General features: G+C 41.9%; 1 protein-coding gene across 3 annotated transcripts in view; it reads right to left on the bottom strand.

The window, feature by feature from the left end:
* Positions 1-2,182: 2,182 nt before the first annotated feature.
* arl15a (ADP-ribosylation factor-like 15a) overlaps positions 2,183-25,295 on the bottom strand; it is a 150,178-nt gene continuing 127,065 nt past the window's right edge. The window contains exons 4-5 of one of the 3 annotated variants that reach the window (XM_079607573.1): positions 3,791-3,922; positions 2,183-3,253 (exon numbers count right to left, since the gene is read on the bottom strand). In XM_079607573.1, the coding sequence (XP_079463699.1) occupies positions 3,224-3,253; positions 3,791-3,922 (162 nt within the window). In that variant the 3' untranslated portion in view covers positions 2,183-3,223. Of the gene's footprint in view, positions 3,254-3,577; positions 3,923-25,295 lie in introns of all 3 variants that reach the window. The other 2 variants (XM_079607572.1, XR_013796921.1) reach the window with 2 other exon arrangements.

The following is a 25,295-nucleotide window of genomic DNA, read 5'->3' as shown; positions in this document are numbered from 1 at the left end:
TCTTCCTCAGTTTTAGTATTTTTTAAACTAACTGTAAACAATGACCAGGCATTTCAAGTGTCTGAAATTGTGGCTTTTAAGTAAAAAATTTAAACTGCACATGACTTTGTGATGAAATAAGATTCAAAGCTGAGAAGTAATTTACTGAATAAGTGTGATAAAGGAAAAACATTTGTGAAAACATCTCTTTTATATGATTTTTAAAAAAAACGTTTTCGAGAAATGTTTTGAATTTAATCACAAAATGTCATGTGATGTCATCCATCAAGTCAGGTAAGATAACATATATATTCTTTACACCTTGAAAAAGTGAACACATCTTAATCTTTATTTTCTAAAATACAAAAAATTACTGTAAAATGATTATTATTATTATGTATACATATCTTAATCTTTGGTTTCTAAAAAATAAATGAATAAAGAAATGAAGGTAAAAATTCAAAGTAAAATTATTATTTTAACAAATATAATAAATTATTAATTTATTTTGGGGAGTGCCACTATAATATGTGGGATGTTTTTTCATTCCAAGTGTGAATTGCATTTTAATGTATTTTTTTTATTAATTAGCACAAAAGCTTCACCCTTTATGGTCCACAAATAAATAAAAAGTCATATGAGATTAGAACAAACTGGAGGATGCGCAAGTGACATGATTTACATTTTAGTGTGAACGAATCCTACAATATTTGGCTCTTATCTGGGTTTCCCACTACAGCTGATATCACTGATAGCTCACACATGTTGTTTGCTTTAGTGAGAAGGTGTGTGGTGCCATGCTGAGAACCCTGACATGCATGGGAAAACAACTTTAAATTAACCCTGGCCGTATGTCAATTTCCTCCTCTCTTCAAAACACAAATACGGGAACACAAACAAGATCTCGCTAGCTGGCTTTTGTTCCGAGTCCCGTTGTCAAGACCGACTCAGGGTGGGAGAGACTACTGTGTTTATTTTTAATCCTGGGGCTTTGAGTAAAGTCACCGGTGGCACTGTATCCCGGTCATGCATAAGACATGGGAGATCGGCCCCCTGACTGGGGACAAGCTGAAACTGTTCAAAAAGAAAAACCCTTCACAGTGTGGCACGGCACTGGATCACGAGGACCAGATGGATGTCAAGGGAACATCTGTTGCGTTTCCACAGGGGCAAGCCCCTTCAACAGGTTGTGAAAGCTTGAGATTACTCGGCTGTTTAGACTGAGGGAGAGCAAAACATTCGCCGTTTGAGAAAACACCAACGAACACGCTTTGTTTTCCTTGTAAACAAAAAGGTTCCTCGGCGAGTCACGCATTACCATTTCTGACTGAGAGGACTTAAATGATGAGGCGAGCAAACACAACTGGGAAAAGACTTTTAAGAGGAGAGCGAGCAAAAGCATTTCCCCTCCTTCTCAAAAGTCATCCTAACAAAGATCACCACGCTCTGTTCCAAGTCTTTGTCAGTTGCTGGTGAATTCCTGCTAAGGAACTAAAAATAATCTCTGTCTAGACACAGCAAGTGTGAAACTGAGCCAAGCGAGAAAAATGATATGCAAATAGAGTTAAGACTGGAATTATAAAAGACATCCCATGTGGGAGGGTTTTAAGAGCGCTCGGTGGGATAAAGAGCAAGACTGAAGCCAAAAAACAAAACAAAAACAAAAAAGCTGGGATGCGTTTGTCTCAGTACCTGCAAGGTGTCACGGTGTGTATCTAATTACATTATTGACATTCAGATAGTGTCGCACGGAGCATAGGAATGGGGCATTTAATAAGTTCCTGGCCTTAGGGCCTGTGCAATCTGTCTGTGGGCCTCTTCTTCGGAGAGACAAGCCAATTCTAACAGGCCAAACTGGTTTTCTGCAGCGTTTCTGCTTTGAGGGTGGGCTCCATTAGCGTGACCAAAGGGAAGCAGAGCGCCCAGAGAAAGAAGGGGCAAAGGGCTTTCTCTGAGAGCGGATAGACAAGAGCAGCAGACTAGAGAAGAGCGTCAGCCGCAGACAGAGGAAGAGCAGATCAAAGAATCGCAGGGGCAACCTGCGTGACAGACATTGTATCAAAGCAACGTGTATAGTTTGAAAAGAGGGGGAGAAAAAAAAATCAACCTGGCTGGATCAGGAACCCAGTCTGAGAAACGTTAACTTCCCCTTTTTTTTTATCTAAATCAGACCACAAGCGCATGAAATTTGTGTTTGAGACAGAGATTAGATGGGGAAGCAATGATACGATGGACAGTCTGATTATTTTACTGGGTTGCTTTGATTTAGCTATTGAGAAGCCAATGGCTTAAAAATAACCAGCAGCATATCAGATGTACTTTACACTTAAATGCTCTTGTCAGTAATAATAAACAATTCCACATAATAAATAATTCCAAATAATTTGATATTTATAGTATTGAAGACAACACTCAGATTCAAATGTGAGATTGTGATCATTTAAAATAAGGTTAACATGAATGTCATAGCTAGAATAAACTAACATCAAACAATTTTTACAAGTTTACAGCATTTAATAAATGCAAATAGTTTATAATAATTTTATATTTAATAAAAATGTTAATTTCAACAATACATTTTTAACATATATTATTAACAAGCATAAAATTAACAATAGTATCTATTTAACCAAACATTAACCTAGATTAATAAATGCTCTAAAAACAGTCTAATGTGCAGTTCACACCTTATAGATTAACTAATGATAATATATTTAACCTTGAAGTAAACTGTTGCCGTGAGGATTGTAGGTTGAGGGTATACTAAGGAACACGTGATATATCTAACTGGTACATGTGCTCAAATTGATTTAAAAGCAGTACAAATGGTTTACCCCAAAAATAAGACATCAAGTGGCAATTGGCGGGCAAAACATACACAGGTTAAGACTATAAATATACAGAAACACAGCATGTGTGAGTCCTAAACTATACTCTGAAACAAGTCCGGAGACAAAATGCACATCAGAGAGGTGCGCAGTCAGGAATCTAAATTTGTGGAGAGGAATTTGGATAATACCAGCAGGAAGCAGGGGGTGAGGCCGCAGAGCGTGGCTGGGCAAAGAGTGAGGTGGCAGACGGGGAGGAGTCTCCACAGATAGTTGGAGGGCTTAAGCCTGGCGGACAGGGACTTGTCAAATGCAGCTGTTGCGGACACTGATTGATAGAGTTTGTATTCCAGCTCAAACCAGTGCCAAGTAAATGGGTGTGACTTATTTTCGAACAACAAAAAAGAACGTAAAACTCATTTTGTCTGAAGCCCTTCTAACATTCTCTAAAAAGAAGAAAGAATAAAGAGTTCAAGGAACACTAGATTTTCTATAATAATAATAATAATAAAAATACAATAATATAATATAAAATATAATAAAGTTTTTTCCATAAAGTTGCGGAATGAATGCTCTGATTTTGAGCCATTATAAGAAATATGGATTGGTCCATACATCATATTGTGTGTATATATATTATTTACATAAATTCCACACACATAGCACATGACAAACCAACTAATAAACAACATATAGCTTATCAGATAGCTTATTACATTATTTTACAAATAATGGTGAAAATCGTATCTCTTTAAAGGACTTTGGTTCACCTGCTACTAAATCAGCATATGTGTGGCCCTTGACCTAAGGGTGACAAATATGTCAGTCAGCTCATCAAAACATGTGGCTTTTTGCATCTATGTCTCCAGTGGGTTATAAAACAACGACGAAGGAGAGGTCCAAAAAATTCCTTCTAGCAAGCAACACTTCAAACCCACTCTCCACTTTGAAGTTTGATTGAATCATATCCTGCTAGGTAGCACCTCCTTTTCTTCCAAAAGGCTGATGAGTTGACTGAAACTCTCCCTCACAGCCTCCATGTTGTTCGTTGTGGTGCCTGCAAGAATCCATCGCTTCCCTCGGTTCAGCGGCTGCAATTCAAAGTACTTCTGTATCTGAAAAATAAATAAATAAATAAATATTTAATTATGACTGCTCTCCAAAAATAGCACCAAGAGAATTTTGGCTTGTCTTCCCAAAATACCTAAAATGATTGTGCAGATTTGGTGAGAATCCAGCAGGCAATAACTCAAATTCAAAATGAAATGCTGTTTAAAAAAATAACCGAAAATTGAAAGGAGATTTATTTGACTGTTTTTATGTTTGGGATAGAAATTAATCTTTCATTTTGCCTTCAAATTCTTCAGGTTCCTCTAAACGTATTAGAACCCAGGAAACAGATACCATTAAGGCTATATTATTATTACTACACAGTGTGTAGTAATAATAATATAGCCAGTATCTATGTTGTATCTTAAAGTATGCATGCACTTGTCTTGCAGGTGATCAGTATCCATTCTTATGATGTTATTTCTGTTTGGGGTTAATATTTGACCCCAGCAAAAAACACTTAATAGAATAATTATAATGTGAAAATGCATTGCATTTAATCATGTTTTACATCAGAAGTCACAAGACGGTCAAGACCCCAAACATACAGTATGTAGTCAAATCCTTTATGGAGGATCTTTGAAGTGTGTTGTCAAGTCGAGATATTCAAGCTATTAAAATGGCCTTGTTTCTGAGACCCTAAAACATAATATGAGGGATATTTTACTATAACAATAAGACTTCTTTTCTCGGAACAAATCCTCTAATAATCTCTAAATAGTTAAAGCAGGGCTATGCAGTTTCAGGAATTTCTTCGCTGTATTCTGGCTTTTTGCTCGCACGTTTCTCTATAGAGCTCCCCCTACAGCTTCAGAATAGATATTTGACAACACTGTCGAAAAACTTGTTGGCGACTCTCAGATACCTGAGCTAGTATCAGCGACATCAAAGCAGACGGGACATTCTTTACAACGTCTTCTTCATTCGGGTTCGAACAGCGTGAGGGAGCGCAATAATGACAGAATTTTAGCAGATTTTTTTGCCGTAAAGCAATTTGTTACATCGCGAGACCTGATATCACGCGATAGGCCTACTTCCTGACGCTGCGGACGGCGGCCCAAAGTTGCAAGGGTGGTTTTTCCGCTCACAGACGATAGGGGGGTGCGAGACGACCACCATTCAACCCGAAAAAAAGAACCATTTCAATGACTCCGAAGCTGTTCAGTAAAGGTAAAAAACCTGCATAGTTCACCTTTAAAGGTAAAAAGGTAAAAAGCTTGGTATCTACTTATTAGGTCAAAACATTCCTCACAGAACAGCAGAAATGTGTTTGTGTCCAGGCGGTGTAATGTGAGGTTCATGTGCAGCAGGGAAACTATGCAGATTTGGTTAATATGTATTGGTATATACAAAACTGATAGCAACAGCTGATTAAAAGGACCATATGTCAAATCGTTGTGCTCTGTCAAAGCTTTCCTGATTATACTTTTATGTCAGCACTTCATTATAGCACTAGCAGATCAGAACCATCTGTTAAATTTGATCAAGTCAAGGAATATCATGCAGCCTATGCTCAAAAGTCACAACAAGACTAAGTTATAGCAAGGAGTCAAGGACATTGTCAGTTTTGCAGGATTCATATAATAAAAATCACATTTAATGAAGAAAAACATTAGATGTCCTTTTTACTTAACACAACAACTATCAGGCTATTTAAGGTCACAAAAGTCTGGACTATTGACAGTGCCTATATCAAAGTCCACCAAAGGGTGTAAAGCTTTTTTGCGTTTGCCTCCAAAATTCAGGAACAGCCTTTCTGATAATGGTCAGGGCTCAGACACTCAGGTTTAATCTAGATTAAAAACCTCTCTTTAGCTGAACTTTTACAAAATGCATCTTATAACCTACTATTTCAGTCATTTCTGATGAAATGTTAAATGCAAATGATCATCTTTCTGAAATTTGAACAGCAGTTTTCTACCGCAGGATGCCCATCCCAAGGTAACTAAAGACATTACCAGCCCGAGTTTGGACCCAGCCTCACTTGACAGCAGATAATGCCAATAACGGATGGACTTACATGATCCTTATTGCAATGGTTACAATCACAACCTGTATTTACTGCCTTAGCGTTGCCAGTACCACAATAGTGTAATGCTTTGCTTCACATTACACACATACATCATTACTCACTACCGTATCATCAAGCTATTCAAGATCTATATCAACATCAATCATAATGCAAATTGAAAGACGTCACTAGCTTTTTGCTCAGTTTAGTGACAAATCGTACCTGGAGGTCAAAAGGCAACCTGCTACACAAAATGCATACAGATTTGCAGGCCTGTATAATATTTTAATGTTATATTACATTATTTTGTTGCTACAGATGATCACAACTACTGGGTTTTTTTTCTGAACTTTCAACTGTGCCTGGCTGCTCACTAGGGCCTTGATTTAATCCTAAATTCCCCGTTCATTAGAATCTAGTGACATCATTGAAACATGCGTTTTCTGTAAAGCTGCTTTGAAACAATATATATTGTAAGTAGGGGTGCACGATATATCGGCCGCCGATATAATATCGGCCGATATGGTCATTGTTTTACACATCGGTATCGTTCCGATGTCAAAATATGGCCGATGTGAACAGGCCGATTATCATTCCTGTGTATTTGACGTGCGTGTGGGGGCGGGGATGTTTGTTTTTGCACGAGCGCATTTCAGCTGTGAACAGCGCTCGTGTGAAGGGGCGCGCGCTTTACAGAGGGTGCACCCTTTATCACGTCTCTCGTCAGAGCGAGGGGAATAACTGATACTGTGGGAACAGTTTTTATGTGTAGTGGTGCGTACTTTATAGTGGGCACCACCCGGTAGTGATGGGCAGATCGAGGCTTCGTGAAGCAATGAAACAGTTGAACCAAATGGTTCATATTGTTTCGAGGCTTCGAATCAATCCGACACCCGTCTCCACGGTGACACCTAGTGGTCACTTGCAGGTGTTGATCCTGAAACAACCTTGACGAGCCATTAAAAAAAATGTGTTGTTTTTTTATTATTGTATTTTTCTAATATGTGAAGCTTGTAACCTAGGCTCATCACTGTGCATAATGTTATTTTGGTCCTGCAAAATGAATATTAATAAAATAAATCAAGCCACAATGTCTCACTTTTTTAGATATTTTTATTCAAAAATATTAATTTCTCTGCTGTGGAAGGACTTAGCCTACTTCTTTTTTTACAGATAATTTCTCCAGCCTTTGAAAAAATCCTCACAAGAGACACTTGTTGCTGGTATGCAAAGACATTTTTTAGCCAGGACATACAAATGAGGAAAGATTACTGCTCTCTCTTTCCAGTAAGTTAGTGGATCATGAGTTCTGGGCAAATACGCATCGTTGATGTATTTTTTCACTTCCACTGTGGCATCAGCTCCTCAAATGGCGCATCATGGATGATGTATTGTTGCAGTAGGCAAGCTGCCGATCACAATACACACATCTCACTTTATTTGGGGTTTCTAAATGGAAATGCTCCCACACCACAGATGTACGGCATCTCTTCTGGGGAGCCTCCATTTTATCTATCTATCCAAATCTATCTAGATATGTATCTATCTATCTATTAATCTAGCTGTCTATATATATTTATATCTATGTATCTATTAATGTGTCACTATATGTATACTCTGTGCCTCTAGCCTATCAGTCAATGTGTTGTGTAAATTTAAATGTAAGCCTAAATATAACTAAACAAATCGCACTATAAATGTCACTATATCACCAAAAATCCGCTATCTCAAAATCAAACTACTCTCACAAAAACCCACGAGGTCAATATGCGTTGATTTCACTTTTATACAGATGTGCGCTTGTGTGGTCTGTTCCCGACCCTGTCAATCAAACGCTGATTCGGCGGATCACACCTGATGAAACACTTAGTGAAACACTTCGAGGCTTCGTTTGGCCATAGTCACGTGACATGGGTGTTTTGAATCACGCTTCGGATCAGTGTTTCGAATCATCTGCGCTTCGGGATCTCGCAAAGCTTCGGAACGACTGTTTCGCGTCAGCCATCCCTACCACCCGGCACACGATCAACATTTGTTATATCTCCCGTGCTGGACGGGGCGAGGTTTGAACCCGGGTTTGTGTGTAGGGGCGAGCACTTCATTGTGGGCGCGCGAACTAGTCATTACACCGTGTCCTAACTACACGCGATGCCGCGACACGCGATAAAAGGTATATTTTCAATGTTAATCAGAGCTTTATGTCCTAACCAGCCGCGACGGCGACACGCGACGATTCTATTTTAGAAACTGTTTCTATTTTTCTGCGACGTCGCGCTGGAACAACAAACACAACGTGTGGCAATGATAATCTCAGGCACTGTTTATGTGCTTTATTTAATGTTAAAAGCGTGTAATGTGACTTTGAATATCATTTAGTGCTCCAGCTTTGTAGCTGTAAAAGCAACAATGGATAATTCACCTCAGATCTTGAAATTAAACAAATGGAAACAAGAACGTTCAAACTGAAGAAACAAATGTATTATTTGACAAAGATTGTTTTAGTAACTCAGTAGCCTATGTATTTGAATACTGTTTAAATGGTGTAATATTTGTGAATTTGATTATGTAGCTACTTATCCATTTTCTTGCGATTGCCGTCAAGATTACTCTCTGGTGCTGTGCACTTGACACGAGAGCCCGCCCACACGCCGTTCTGATTGGCTCTGGGTTTTGATTGATTTGTATGCAACTCGCAGTCGCGTCGCGGCTAGAGTGGACATACAAATTATTAATGACTGATATTGGTACACACAGGTAAAGGTGCCCAATATCAGTCATTTCTGAAAATAAATTACAAAAGTAAAAAAAAAAAAGTGTTTTGGAAAATAGCTCTTTATTTGATTATCATAAAAATGTGTTTTCTATACAGAGATATCGACATCGGTAAATATCGGTATCGGCCATAACAGCAATATTAATATCGGTTATCGGTATCGGCCACAATATTCACATCGGTGCATCCCTAATTGTAAGAATCACTATACATTTAAACATGAACCAAATTGCATATGAGCAAAATGACAATTACACCTTATTGTACTATCAATCTTGTATCCACAGAAAATTCAATAACACACAGCAGTACAGAAAAAAAACGTCTCAGGTTACGTATGTAACCATAGTTCCCTGAGAAAGGGAACGAGACGATGCGTCGATGACGCTTTGGGAACGCCTACAGCGTGAACGTATCTGAAGCAGCTGTGTCAACTTGGTCCAAAGGAATGAATGAATGAGCGCCACGTGCGGGTGACGTCATGACCAGGAAGATACAAAAGCGAATCCGGTGAAACCGGCACTTCAGCATAAAATTGCCGAAGCAAGACAATCACAGGAAAGCAGGAAGTATGGCAGTGCGACGCATCGTCTCGTTCCCTTTCTCAGGGAACTATGGTTACATACGTAACCTGAGACGTTCCCTTTCGAGGGAACTCGCGATGCGTCGATGACGCTTTGGGAACGAGAATACCCAAACCGCCATAGTTCCAAATGCCTGAGTGTAATACTGTCATCCAGAAAACACTAAGCACTAAGAACATGGGACCCTGGGGCAGCATCCAGGTCCAGGCTATAAAATCTGACGAATGTAAGCGGGGAGGACAGCCCGCCGCATCACAAACGTCTTGGAGAGAAACCCCAGAAATTAAGGCTTTAGAGGCGCCATACTTCTAGTAGAATGAGCCCTGACCAACAAGGGGCACTGAAGATCTCCGACTCTCTTAAGGGACGAAATGGCTAGGAGGAAAATAGTCTTAAAGTAAGAAATTTTTCTGAGACCGAATCTAGGGGCTCAACGGAGCCCCAGATAGGCCTTCTAAAACCAAAGCCAAATCCCAAGCCGGCATCCTAGTGCAAGTTGCAGGCCTTAGCCTCAGGGTGCCACGAAGGAAATGAGTAATCAGGGGGTCTCGACCCAAAGATGTACCACCCACCGGGGTGTGGAAAGCCGCAATAGCCGCCACAAAACCTACAAGGTGGACGGACATAAACCTGACGCAAAGCGCTCCTGCAGGAACTCCAGTACTGTGTTTACTGAACAGGAAACCGGATCCCACTGACACTGGTGACACCAAGAAGTGAAAAATCTCCACTTTAAAGTGTACAAATTCCTTGTAGCGGGAGCTCTGGAGCTTAGAATGGTCTCAACAACCTCGGTTGAGAGACCACTCTCTACGAATTGGGCCCCCTCAGAGGCCAAACCCATAGTTTCCAAATCTCTGGTCGGGGGTGAAATATTGTGCCCCCGGCCTGAGACAGAAGGTCTCTCCTGATCAGGATCTCCAAGGGAGAACCGTCTAGGAGATGAATCAGGTCCGCAAACCAGATTCCTCCAGAACTCCTGGGAGCAGAGCAACAGGGGGAAAGGCGTACAGCCGTAGCCTCAGCCACGTCTGTACCATAGCATCCAGCCACAGGGGGGCTGGGTGAGTAAGGGAGAACCAAAGTGGACAGTGCGTCGTGTGATGAGACGCAAACAGGTCCACTTGAGCCTGGCCATAAAACTCCCATATCTTCTCCACCGCCTCAGGGTGGAGACTTCAATCCCCTGGCCTCAGCTCCTGCCTCGACAGGACGTCTGCTCCAATATTATGTACCCCCGGAATATACACTGCCCTCAGAGAGCATAATTCCGGCAAGCACAAGGTCCTCAGGTCTGGGAGGAAGTGCCTCAACGCATTGAAAACGGCCATCATCTCCAGGCAATTTATGTGCCAAGAGAGATGATGACTCCTCCACAGACCCTGAGCTGAGCAGCCTTCCATTACCGCTCCCCAACCAGTGAGGGAAGCATCTGTCGAGATACAACTCGATGACAAAGAGCTCCCAACACCGGCCCCGGGACAGGAACCAATGTTTCCTCCACATAACCAAGGCACGGAGCACCACCCAACAGTCTCTCGAACTGTTTTACAGTGCGTGACTGGCCTAGCTTTAGCTCTTTCATGGCTGTAAGGATAGCAGCTACACAAGCGGGCGATAGAACGGCCCGCATCGTGACTGAATCCCATACCACACCAAGAAAAGTGGTCCTCTGAAATGGAGACAGCACACTCTTCTTGGCGTTTGAGCCCCAACCCCACCGCATATAAGCGAGAACAACACCTCGGTGCCGAACCGCTAACTGCTCTGATTCCGCTAGAATCAGCCAGTCGTCTATGTAGTTCAGAATAGGTACCCTGCAGCCTGGCGGGGCGGGGCATTTCGTGAACTTGCGGGATGATAGTGCTAGACCGAACGGAAGTACCCGATACTGGTATTCTTTGCCCCCGAAAGAAAACCTCAGGAACTTCCTATGCTGAGGGAGGATGGAGATATGGAAGTAAGCGTCTTTCAGATCTATTGTAACAAACCAGTCCTCGGATCTGATTTGAGTCACAAATCTAAAATGGGACGCAACCCCCCATCCTTTTCGGAACAATGAAATAGCGGCTGTAAAAACCCGATTCCCTGTCGGGTGGATACACCTGCTCTATAGCCTCCCTGGCTAACAGAGCTTTCACCTCTTGCTCCATCACCAGAGCCTGCTCGGGACGGGTTCTATATCCTTTCTCTACTATATGCAGGACCCATTGAGAAATATTTGGCAGGATCTTTCACTCTGACAGAAATTCTACTAAGGGAACCAGCCCCTCGGGGGAAACATACCGGCAGGAACTACCCGAACTGACTGTTTTTTTTTTTGTTTTTTTTAACCCCCCTCAGAAGGTTCATGTCCGACGCCAGACATTCGCTGGGAACCACTGCGCCCCGAAGCACCAAGGGTGGCGGGGTTGGCAGACTGGTCCCCTGAGGACACCGAGGTGGAACGGACACCGTATACTGAGGTGTGACCCGCTGCACCCCCGGGTGGGGCTGCCCTCACTGGTCTGACGCCATTGGCATCAGGACCCTTTCTTTTGAGCCTTCTTAGCCTGAAGAACGGTCCTCAGATCCGGTTTCGGCTTTGAAGACTTCGACTGAGAGTGTTGCGTCTGCTTCCAGTATTTTTGCGGAGGTGCACGAGACGCAACACTTTCCTTTTGCTGACCTCTATATGAGGAGCCTGACGGCTGGGACTGCTCACGCACAGCAGCCCCAGGGGGTTGGGTTCGGCGAGGGAGAAATTTTTTAAACGCCTCTGACTGCTTCTTAGCCTCCTGGAATTTATCGACGACCGAATTGACGGAGTCGCCGAAGAGACCAGAAGGCTCGACAGGAGCATCCAGCAGAAAAGCACAGTCTTTGTCTTTTAAATCTGCCAGATTCAGCCAGAGGTGCCTCTCAGTGGCTACAAGGGCTGCCATAGACCGCCCAATTGCTCTGGCGGTCTCCTTAGTAGCCCTGAGAGATAAATCTGTGGCCCGACGAAGTTCTCAAACCTCCTCGGGACCAACCGAGCTTTTATCCAAATCCCCCAGCAGATCAGCCTGATATGCCTGGAGCAGTGCCATAGTGTGCAGACACGCTCCAGCCTGACCTGCTGCCGTATATGCTTTGCCCACTAATGTAGATGTCGTTTTTAATGGCTTAGTGGGCAAAGCCGAGGTCTCCAGAGACGATGCTGAACCGGGTGACAGATAACTCGCGAGCGTCTGTTCAGCCCGAGGCATCGACTCGTAACCATGCTCTCTCAGCCCTCTAATCCCCGAATAAATATGAACTTGAGGACTAAAGAGCCGAGAAGAATACGGTTTATCCCACAATCTAGACAGCTCACTGTGAAGATCAGGAAAAAATGGAAGACCTCGTGGTGGAAGCGAAATATTAGAAGATAAGAAACGCTCGTCTAATTTGCTTTTCGGACGCGCGCCCCTTTTCTCGGCTGGCCATTCAATATGTAATTTATCCACAGCACGAGTTATCACTTCCACCAGCTCCTCATATGCTGGAGAAGAGGATGGCGAGTCCCCTTCTCCAGTGATTGTGTCACTGCCAATGCTTAGTACATCTACCTCCTCGGAGCTAGAGCACTGAAGCATTGTGCTCTCTACCCGGGCAGAAGAAGCCGCAGAGGGAGCTTCCGACACCGGAGAGAGAGCGCTGGATCTCCCAGGACAGGAAGGAGATAAGGTCCTCGGACCCGTCTCCAACCCTTCTGAGAGATCCTTTTGCGATCCCCAGGAATGCATTCTCCGTGTTGCCTCGGCAACAGCGGGTCCTGCACCCTGGGGATCGCGAGCCTGACCACTCTCCTCGAAGAGTGACAGACGGGAGCGGAGCATGCGAAGCGGAAGCATCTCACAATGCTGGCAGTCAGCCCCCTCGAAGGCTGACACCGCATGCTCCACTCCCAAACACATTACACACAGCTCGTGTGTGTCCCCACCCGTTAAATAACGCGGGCAGGGAGAAGCACACAGCCTGTATAATTGTTTCGCCATATTCCTAAGATATATATATATATATATATATATATATATATATATATATATATATATATATATATATATATATATATATATATATAAATCACAGACAACAGTAAATAGACAGACAGTCAGTACACAGATTTGTTTGCTGAGGCAAAAAAGCTGAAGTGCCGGTTTCACCGGATTCGCTTTTGTATCTTCCTGGTCATGACGTCACCCGCACGTGGCGCTCATTCATTCATTCCTTTGGACTAAGTTGACACAGCTGCTTCAGATACGTTCACGCTGTAGGCGTTCCCAAAGCGACATCGACGCATCGCGAGTTCCCTCGAAAGGGAACTACCTTTCAAAGTTTGTGGTCTATTTAAAAAAAATCAGTATAGAAGTATTAAATAGATCAAAAGTTAAAGTAAAGACATTTATAATGTCACAAAAAATTCCATTTATAATGTATTGCAGTTCTTGTATTACTTTCTATTCATCAAAAAATCCTAAAAAAAAAAGATCACAGTTTCGATATTGAGCAGGAGACCTGTTTTGAACATTGATAATAATAAGAAATGTTTCTTGAGCAGCAAATCAGCTTATTAGCATGATTTCAGCATGAGACACTAAAGACTGGATTAATGATGCTGAAAATTCAGCTGTCATCACAGAAATGAATGACATTTTAAAATGTTAAAATAAAAATACAGTTATTTTAAATTGTAATTATATTTCATAATGAGTCTGTTTTAACTAAATAAATGCAGCCTTGAGCATAAATAACTTTCAAAAACATTTTACAAAATCTTACCGACCCTAAACTTTTGAATAGCAGTGCATATTTAAGTGTAAAAAAAATCTGTTTGAACATTTGAGATAACAATATAGGAGACGTGGTGAAACCATGATATCCATAGACATTGAGATACACAGAGATCATAATCTGTTATCAACCATCTACCTTCCTCAACACAAAAGAGATACAGCATCAGATGTCCCTAACCAAATGAGATAACCTGCAATGTTTTGGCAGATAAAAGCACAAGGAAATACAGTTAATGGTCACATAAAGTAAGAGGATAAGTTGCTACAACAAACAGATGCAACTACGTCTATCATTTCGCAATTGGCAAGCATGATGGACACTCGCTGCTAATCTATTCATAACAGACAGAAAGACCTGAAAAACCAAACAAAACTGTTCAGTGTGATGAGTCTTTTGTCCAAAGTACTGTAACTGAATTCTATTCGAAAAGAATCACAAATGTAGCACTTGGTTTTGCAATGCAGCGCAGGCGTCTAACTCTGCCATGTTGAGTTTTATTAGTGTCTGCTGTTTTCATGACAGCCTACTTCAGTGAGTCAGAAGATTGTGTCTCATCTTTCCTCCAGCAGAGTCTTTAGGGGGCACTGAGCTGTGCCTCGCTCATAGTGTAACAGGAGTTTAATGACAGATTAGGTCACTTCAGCCCGGGGCTCGACCGACCCAAACAGTGTTAACAAATCCGTCTTGGTAAAAGGAGCTGCCCCGGGCCTGCTGGCTTACCAGTCCGTCTGTCCGACTGCATGTCTGTCTGAGGCAGGCCCCCTTCTGGTGAACACAAGGTTTGCACTGGATCTCTTAGGCCATTTAAACAAACACACAAGGATGTCTTTCTTTCTCATAAATGAATAATATTAAGTGTAAACTGTGACAGAACATAGAACAGTTTCCTTTAGCTGAGCTCACATTGGTTTGAAGTTGCGTGACAATGTGGACATGGTAAGCCTTGCGTCATGGTGGCAGATGGCTGTTGGGAGGGATGACCACTGGGTCATACAGTCAAGCCTCCAGGAGAGAGCAGAGAGCAGCTTACAGCTTTGAAAAGTTGTCTACTGCCATTAAATGTCTCTTAAAATCAGAATAGGCAGAGTGGAGGAACAACAAGAGGAAAACAACATTGTACATTGTAATTGTACTATCCCGATAACCGTTTTTATCTACCTGGACTATAAAAGTTCAATCTTCAAGTTATTTTAAAAAAAATTCCACAAAACTCTCAAACAAGTTTGTCAAGCCAACATTCAAAGTTTGTTTGAATTGAATATCAGTTGATTATATTTGTACATTTTCCTTTGCACCAAATGCGGAACTGTACATTAGACGGTATACGGTAATACGATATATCACGATAATGAACATGCACAAACTTGTTATCGTGGGTACTTCAAAATACCGTGAGTAAATATCTATTACGAATTACTTAGTTTTTTAGAATGCATTTTAACTCTTTCTCCACCATTGACGAAAACTTACGTAATTTGTGAGAAAACGCTTTCCCGCCATTGCCGGTAATGTCCGGCTTTCCGGATTTTCACTGTTATACGATAACGGGTGCTATTACACATCTTCTGAAAGAGTACTGAATCTCTTGATCAAAACACAGGCGCCAGAATGGGCATGGGTTTCTTTTGATCAGGTTGTAGCAGAGAAAAATGCATTGGGCGAGTGGACAAAAATTAGGCTGCTTTTTAAAAATAAAAAGTTCAGGCGTAGCAAATGGATAAACAGAAAAAAGATCTACCGTTCTTTTGATATAAAAAAACAACGAATGAAAAAACACAAATAAACAATGTTTGCTCCCTCAATTCAAATTTAGCAAATACATTTTAAAATGACACTCAACGGTGTTACAAAGGCACCACACAATCACACTGAGACAGAGAGGGAGTGATATGAAAGAAAAATCAATCATTAAAAAAAAATCAACATGACATGTTGTTTTAAAGCCAGCTGATACAACAAAATGCTAATTTGTCATGTGTCCAAGGGTGGTTGATAACTAAGACTGGCCCACATTTGACTGATAACTACATAGGGGGCAGAGTGTGCCCTGCTGCTTTTTGGCCTGCAGAGATTACTATTACATTTGATGCTTTCAAGAGAAGAGCAGAGAGAATCAGTGTCTTAACAGGTGTCACGTCTTTTTCTTCAGAAAACACAAATAGGGAATTGTCATTCTTCATTGCACAAAACAAAAGAGCAAATGCACATTTATACAGTGAGTGCAAGGTGGCATAAATATTTTGTATCAACCATTTATACAAGCTAGAATTTTCTGACCCGTCTATAGGATGAGATGACATAATCCACCACGGTCATGTGAGGGGCTGTCCAAAGGGGCCAGACATGGAATGAGCTGAATGGGGAGTCTGGCCTGCACAAATAGGCCAGTGGCCAGAAGCCAAATTGTAATTCCTCTTGTTGCTCTCTAGCCAAAGCGAGCTGCAATGGATCCAGTCCTTCTCTGGAGTTCTCACCATTATTTATGTTTTTCACAGTCAGCTGCAGATATGAATGTCTTTTCATTTCCATTCTTGAGGTTTGGGGTTTTACCAAGGCAATTCAGGTTTCATGTCATTCTCTTGGGTGCGATGGATAAATTCCATGTGGGTTTGGAAACCACAAAACTCTCTGGTTACTTGCCCAAGCAAACAGCCACTAGACCATTTCATAGCACCAGTCAGAGTTAAATGAACATAAATGAGTTCATATGTTGAGGTGTGTTTGGATAGTGGTGCATAGTACTGTAGATCTGAATTATATGGCTGGGCTGCATAACTTCCAGAGGGAAATAAATATCTGTTAAACTCATGGTTTATTCGTTTGAAAAAGGAAAATGAATAATCAATATGTCAGAGTACGACTCAAAAAAACTGTCTGGATTCTCATGTTCAATTGCAATATTCATTAGGTTTGTGTTTAAATGAGCTCAAAAGAACAACTGAAGAACATCTCCAGGCCTTTACCTTGGGCATATAATTGTGTTCTCAGATATCAGAAAGCCAATTACTCTATGTGACAAGTTTCTCCCTGAAGATATCAGTCAGCTGTGGAGAACACATTTGAAAGAAATGTCTAGATATCGCCAGATGCACTTACCATGAAATTGAGCTGGTCTCACTTTTTTTTTTTTTTCTATGTCTAAAGAGCCTGCAGTTATGTGCTTAGCAAGGCACATGGCTTTCAAAGAGGCCCCATAAAATATCACTTACAGACAATATCTAATGCTTTGGACACATTTAAAAAGAAGCAAACACCTAGATTTGGAGGTGGGTCGCAGACTGGGAAGGTACAATCTTTTAAGAACAATTTTGAAACAGAGATCAACTTGGTCAATGGAATTATAAAAATGTACAGGTTAATTTCTTCAGTTTCCTCAGTCAAGCAGCATGTGAAGCATGGTGAGGTGAACATGTAAAAACTAAATTTAAGCAAGAAGATAATACAAACAGTCCCCCCTTTCTACACTCTTCATTGTCTATGGATGTAAGTAATATACTTTCCAATAACAACCTGCTTTCCTGTAATAGTTACTTCTACATAAACATGCTTGATCAGGAGTGTTGCTAATGCTAAAACAGAAGTCAGTTAGAATTTGCCATCTTTTTTTATCATCTTGCTCTTCTGTTGATTTTGGGGCTCACAATGAGGCAAATTGAGAGGAGCAATTCAAACATCCTGCTCTAAAATACTCTAAATGAACAGTGTCATCAATATGAAATATATTTTTGTTGCAGTGGAGAATGTATACTATACGTATACTATACAGTACTGTTCAAAAGTTTGGGGTTGGTAAGATTTTGAAAGAAGTCTCACCAAGGCAAAAATACAGTAAAACAGTAATATTGTTAAATATTATTACATTTAAAAATAACTGTCACGCATGTTGTGGTAATCAACACACACAAAGAAAGCAATATCATTAAACCGTCTTAAATGAACAAATAAAACATGTAGGAGAAATATCTACATCAAACCATACATCAATCAAAGACGATAACCGACAAATAACTGGACAAAAACAGGCAGTAAATATACACAGGGAACTAAAAAAGACAAAGGTGTGACTAATGAGTAAACAAAGAAACTAACTAGGGGATTAACAAGACTAAACTGAAAGGTAACACAAGAAACAGTCATATGTGTGATCCTTCAAAAATCGTTCTAATATGCTGATTTGATGCTCAAGAACCAATTCTTTATTAATGTCAAAAACAGTTGTGCTGCTTAATATTTTTTGTGTAAACTGACATTCCCTTTCGAAAGGGAACTCACACTGCGTCGATTGACGCTTTGGGGAACGCCTCAGGCGTGACAGGTGTCAGGTTCCCCCCGGCCATAAACCACCAGCTCAGGTGAGCCTTCCATTCCTTCCCGATCTTCATATGCCGCCCATTGACGAGATGTTTGCAGACTATCTTGCATCCGGGCGGGCATCGACACAGAGCTCCAACCCTGCCATCCAAACCTTTGAAAGCAACATCGCGTTTGAATGGCAGAGCATACATGGCAGCGGGTCAGGGCAGTGCTTCCCTGCACACTATGGTAGTGTTGCAGGCGTACCAGGCCGATCTGCTGGGGGATCTCGATCAGGGGGCAGGGATGTCCCCTGAGGCGGTTGCTGAGCTGTGCCGCACCACAGATCTATCTCTCCGGGCCACTAAACAAACTGATGCCGCGATCGGACATTCGGTGGCGGCCACGGAGAGACATCTGTGGCTTAACCTGGCCGACATCGGGGAGAAAGAGAAGGGCTTTCTCCTCGATTCACCGGTTTCGCCCTCTGAACTTTTCGAAATTCAGTGAGGCAAAGGCGTGCTCAGCGGGGTTTAAAACCTGTATACCGCTGAGATCCGTGCCCACACCCAGACAGGCGGAGGGCCTGGCCCATCGCGGTGTGTAGGTCACAAAAGAGGCGGGACTCCCGCAAGAAGAGGGATCTGAGGGAGGTGATCCAGCACAAACGCAAACAGCGTTAGCAAAGTCCTTTTAGGCAAGTCGTGCCACTCGGCCGTCATCTTGGCAACGCCTCCGGGCAGCTATTTCGTACTAACAAGACCAGGCTCCTGTCTAAATGAATGGGCAGAGAGTCAGAACTGCACTTTCACTGGTCACCGGGACATAAAAACTGCATGTATAGAAACAGAAGTAAAATATAATAAAAATCGCTGAAAAAGTTTGATGACTTTGCCCCAAAATAAGGTTTAAAACGCCTTTTTCCCCACAGATTATACTTTTACTACGCATGCGCAAGGGTTCACGACACCAACAGGCAAAACCTCAACTGTGCGCATGCGTCAGACGATAGGCTTAAATGTTTCCCAGCTTGACTGTTAAAAGCAGATGATTGGCTTTCCAGCGGGAGGGGCAGGACATGTGTATACAACCGCCATCTTTGCCGTCACGGGTTTTCCTTATATAGTTGTATTGAGAATTGAGGAAGTGGCATGTCTCTTATATAAATTGTCTCTGGCGTTAGTGATGGATCTCCTCCCCCAAAAGGGCTCTTTAGGCCAGCTTGCCTCTTAGTAGTTTGGGCAGTAGACTCACTGACGGGTAGTAGGCCTTAACATGCCTCCTCGGAAGAGAGTCCCAACGTTGTGGGAAATACATTAAAGCTCCGAACAGGTAGCCAGCCTCAAGAGGCTTCCTGTGGGTGGCCCCAATATTTGAGTTGGTGTAGTATGGTTCCCAATGGTGTTGTGTTCGTAGCAGAATAGACTTGCTATCAGCTAGTAGGCCTCTCCAGGCCTCCTTGAAGGCGAGTTCCCACATATGGGAAACTGGACAGCTAGCCTGACTGGCTATCAGGTAGTACGGCTTACATGGCCAAGTATGGGCACTAGGTAGCCAGCCTACTGGTTATCAGGTAGTAGGCCTCACCAGGCCTCCCTGTAAGTAGTTTCCCAGCGATACTGGGTTCTGGCAGCTAGTGGCCGCTTGCTATCAGTTCAGCTGGCCTTAGCAGGCAGCTTCTGAAGGCGAGCTTGCGCCCTAGCACGATTAAAGTGTTCACTTTCTGCAACTGGTTCCCTCTCGGAATCTCTTTTTTAGCCAACAGCCTGGTTTGCCTACCAGTCAGGCCATGTGCTCCCCTCACTGAGGGTCACTATGAGTACTCTGCCTCCTGAGTCTGGTCAGACGGTCATAGGCCTCTCGTGAGTCCTCCAAGTTAAATCAGTCCTCAGGCCTTTCCAGGGCTCCTCTGTGCTTTGAAACACAAGCGCTGGATAGATCTGTGGATCGAGCAGAGAAACTCCCCTCACTGGCAAGGGTTGTAAGCGCCATGCTGAGTCATGCTCTCCTGGATACCCCGTCTCTGAGATCCGGGCCGAGTGGTTCACTGTAAGCTTCGCAGTCCCAAAAGACTTATCAAAAGACAAATGTCCAGAGGCTCTGTCTTCGGACAGACAGGAAGTTGGCCAGACTGAAGTGTCCAATGTTAGTGACGCCAGGTTAGGCTTTCCTGGTGGCATTTCGGGTAAGTATGTTCCCCTGCATAGTGATTGGCTGGGGCTCCTTAGGGTTCCCTAGCCACATTCCCTAGAAGGGACCCCTTCTAATTTGAACCTGTGGTCCAAGGCCTTTCATTTAACAAAGTGTATGGTGGTTTTCCTGTGAAGCCTATAGATTGGGCTATGACCGTAGGGAATGCTGTCACTGACAGCCCAGTGTGACCTGATGGTGAGTGGCTCTGGCACTCCCCTTAGCATGGTGGCGTTGGTATATTGTTCCCCAAAGCGTCAATCTATGCAGTGCGAGTCGTGTGCAAGTGCAATGCAAGGGAACGTCCAAGTTATGACTGTAACCTCTGTTCCCTGAGAACAGCGAACGAGACACTGCGTCTTTTGGCCATGTCTCGGGGCCTGCCTACCAAACAGTCCCTTCAGACGATAAGGTGAAAGTCATGTTTGCAAGGCGCCCCTTTTATACTCCCGGGTCGCACAGTGATGATGTCATGGGCTGTTGCCGGTCAATAGGATTGCCGTGGTTTGATAGTGATTTCAGACAGCTGTCACACCTGAGGCGTTCCCCAAAGCGTCAATCGAGCAGTGCGAATTCCCTGTTCTCGGGGAAAAGAGGTTACAGTCATAACCTAGACGTTTATCCAGGATTCTCTGATAAATAGAAAGTTCAAAATAAATATGATAAAAAAGCTTAAAATGTATTTTCTATATAGTGTGGATTTGCGTAGTATGAATAGAATTTGCACATAGTACATCTGGGCATTGTCATATGACCAGTGACTCTCGTATATCACGACTCCTCTCCTGTAGCCTTGTGGGATAGTAAAGTGTCTATCAAATGCACACTTTAGAATCCTGGAGAATGGAGAAGGTCATCTGGGTATTTTTTGCTCTTTAAAACTCTCCCTAAGACTGCATATTTGGGTACACTACTCATTTGACATTCTATTGTCAAAGGGGAATTCATTGTTTTTGAATTAATTGAATTAAGGGGAATTCATTGTTTCTGGGAGGTTAGTAAAAAAAATGGACTTGCACAATAAAATATACGGTGTGCGCAACTGTTGAAATGGCCAAGAGGTTGGCCGTGAGCGGTGAAGTGAGAGTCCCTATAAATTTGCATTGATGCTAAGGTAGGTCCCAAAATCCCAGTGAGGAGAGTGAGCAGCCCTAGCCAAGATCAATAAGCCCAATGCTTCACTGGAACACCGCCAAGGTCTTGCGGGGCAACAAATGAAGACTTTAAGCAGTGCTGTGCCGCACAGGCTAGAGATTTACTGTCTTGTGCCGCTCATATGGGAGAGCAGTGCCGCTCATGTGGGAGAGCAGCTCCCCAAAAAGCGCAGCCTTGTGAAAGTTCAAAGCAGACCCGATTCTCTCTTCACTCTTCTAAAAGCCAAATGACCAGTGCCAGAGCAGAGCTGTCCTCCAGAGGATCATAAATCCAGACGGCACAGGGACACTTACCGTGGTCCTTTCCAAGGCTTCAGAACAATGCTATTGCACTTAAGGCCCAGGGACTGTGATAATGTACTTTCCATATAAGCAGCGACTACAAATGCATATAAAAGATGTCTCAGATATATTCCCTTTTGGACAGAGAAGAGCTTGACCTTTCTTTCTTTATTTTTACAATCCCCAATGTTTGTATTTATGCTTTTTTCCCCCCTCTATTTTCACTGGGATTGAATGATTACCAAAGCCACTGGCTGTTGTTTTAGTGAACTACCAGATTTAACTTGTTCCAAAAATATATGGGAGACCACCATGATGTGGTAGGTGAAACATATGAGTGCCATACTGTCCATAAAACAATACAATTCCATTGAGGGATGTCATATACCCAACATTTTTGAGGAAGCACCAGTGACACTTCTGCACTGCCAAATCATATATAATGCAACTTATGTACATTTTAAACTCCATCCTAGGTTCTGAGTGTCACATATTTTGGGTGACGGTAAATTGCACCAGTGTTTTGTGAATCAGGGGCTGTTTTATGATTAATTAATTAATATTATTATATTATAATTATATTATAAAATTATCATTATTATATATTATACATTAATATATATAAATATATATATATATATATATACTGTATATACACGTACTGTATATACGGTTGACAAATTAACCGTTTGTAATATTTTTCACAAGCAACCGCATCAGTTCTGCACTAATCATTTAAGCAACATTTTGAATTTAAAACGGCACATGGCATTAAAAGGTTATAATGTTTACTTAGCTATCTAAATGGGGAGATTCCATAGACGTAATAGTTTTTATACTGTACAAACTGTATATTCTCTCCCCTTACACGAAACCTACCCCTAAAGCTTTCTGCATTTTTACATTTTTAAAAAACCTTTATTTACTTTATTTTTATACCAGATTTTAATTAATTACATTTATTCAGCAAGGATGCATTAAATTGAAAATGAAACAACTGTTTGCAACATTGATAATAATTAGAAATCTTTCTTGAGCAGCAAATCAGCATATTAGAATGATTTCTGAAGTATTGTTTGATACCAAAGACTGTATTAATGGCTATGAAATTTCAGCTTTGCCATTAAAGGAATAAATTACATTTCAAAATATATATATATTTTTAAACAGTTAATGTTGATTAAATACATGCAGCCTTCTCTGAGAGACTTCTTTCAAAAACATTAAACAACCTTACTGATCCAAACTTTTGACAGTAATGTACATATTTTTTTAAACATACATTTAAACATAAAAAACTACGCACAAGCATGAATACTACTTCAATATCTGCTCAAAAGTCTGAAGGGCACTTTGAATTCCCAGGCAAATGCCACATCCACTACATCTGTGCAACTATCAGGGGCAGTTTATTACTTTTTAAATTATGGATATCCACATCCAGTGTCAGCCTGTGATCTGTTGTCACTGCAGCTAAACTGTTATAAAAGTGAAATAAGGCAGTGCAAACATGCTCTGTGTGTATAATGGAAAACCCTCTTTGCCTGGATTAGTAAATAATTGGCAGGGTCAATGACTGGGTCTCAACCCCTGCGCTGCCGGCAACCCCAGCACCATTTATGGGGAAGCAGAGGCTGTGACACTGCTTGTCTGGACTTAGTACAGATTTACAGTGACTCATTCATTACAAACTGGGAAAATCACCCCAATAGCTAACATCTGCGCTGCGCGGTTTTAAATGGGAGAGCTGGCAGCCTCCTTAAGCCATCACATCCAGAATCCATCTGTGTGCACCCTCTCCAGACCAGCCCAGCCCCGAACAGCCCCTCTCTAGCGGTTGGAGGAGGTCTGGGTGGTGGCACAGCAGACCACACAATGGGGCTCAGGGGGCCTGTGAAAGGAGATAAAACACCAACCACCCTCTCCTATTCCCTTCGCTGGCCAACTACTTTTTACTTTCCCAGCACTGACAGGTGAACCACAGGAGAGAAGCGCAACAGAGCGTCTCTCAACACACACAGCATGTAGAAAATCAAAGAGATCCTCTCAAGATGATTTAAAACACTCTGAGGTGAAGCCCCAACCCCTTTCCTGTACCTAGTATCTTGGGACCTCAATCTGAAATCTGGGCTTGCATGCTGTTTTTTTTTCTCTCTCTCTATTTTTTGTGTGCCCTTACCTCACTGTAGTCTTGTCAACAGCTTAAGCATGACAAAGTCAAGAATTGGGACGTGGGGAGGGGGATATGGGGTGACTGTTTTCAGTAAATTGAAAACATAGCGAGTGAGCCCATGGATATTGATGGAGCAGGGAATAAGAGTCCAAGAACAAAAGAAAGTAATGAAGAATTATTATTTTTCTCAGTGGCTCAAATCATATCTGATGGGGTTCATATTTTATCATCTAGGACAGATATTACCACAGTACAGAAGTATCACAACCTGTTCATATTGTTTTCCAGAATATATTAGTCACTTCATCTACTCTATATCCCTAAACCAAATGTATCAAATTAAACTTGCATCTGTGCAGATTTCTTAAACAGAGTGTACATGATTTCTTTAAATTGTTATGTCTGTGCACCAGTAAAAAAACACAGAGTCAGCATATACCAAGCTATTGAGACTGGTGGATTCACTAGAAGGTACGCAGTTCCGATAGATAGACAGACCAAGATATTACATATCATAAATGGACAAATAAAAACACAGAAGCAGACTGTGTGGGCCTGTAAATCCTGATTTAAGTTAAAACATGCAACTACCAGCCCTCAAATCATAAGAGTTAACGTAAAGGTACATTATCTAACCTTTGGCCCTGTAGCAGTTAAAAAACAAAAACGGAATGCATTTTGCAGAAGGACATTGGATATCACTTTACAATAAGGTCTCACTTGTTAACATTAGTCTATGTATTAACTAACATGAACTAACTATTTTTGCCAGCAGACTCCCCTCTGTTCTGCGTTTTTTTTTTAAATGGGTGACGCCTCAGAGGTTGGAGATTTATCGTGCTCCTTGTCAACCTTTCTCGCTCGTTGTAACAACTAACCTATTCCTCTCCCACACCATACACGCATTAAAGTAGCCAGAGCGTCTTTTCTCTATTTATGGACATGACGAGACATGCACAGGCGAGAGTGACACATGTGCTATTTCCTGAGAAAACCATTCCGTCAGATCTAAAATATAAACACTTATAATAAGCTTACAGTACCATAGTAAATCAGGGTGAGACAAAACATGTTTTGGAAAGATGATTGATGATGTATTGATGTATTATTTAAATTTA

This window comes from Phoxinus phoxinus (genome assembly GCF_949152265.1).
Source record: "Phoxinus phoxinus genome assembly, chromosome: 3".
Lineage (NCBI taxonomy): Eukaryota > Metazoa > Chordata > Actinopteri > Cypriniformes > Leuciscidae > Phoxinus > Phoxinus phoxinus.
Note: the sequence above shows the minus strand (reverse complement) of the source record. Positions and strands in the feature narration are given on the sequence as shown.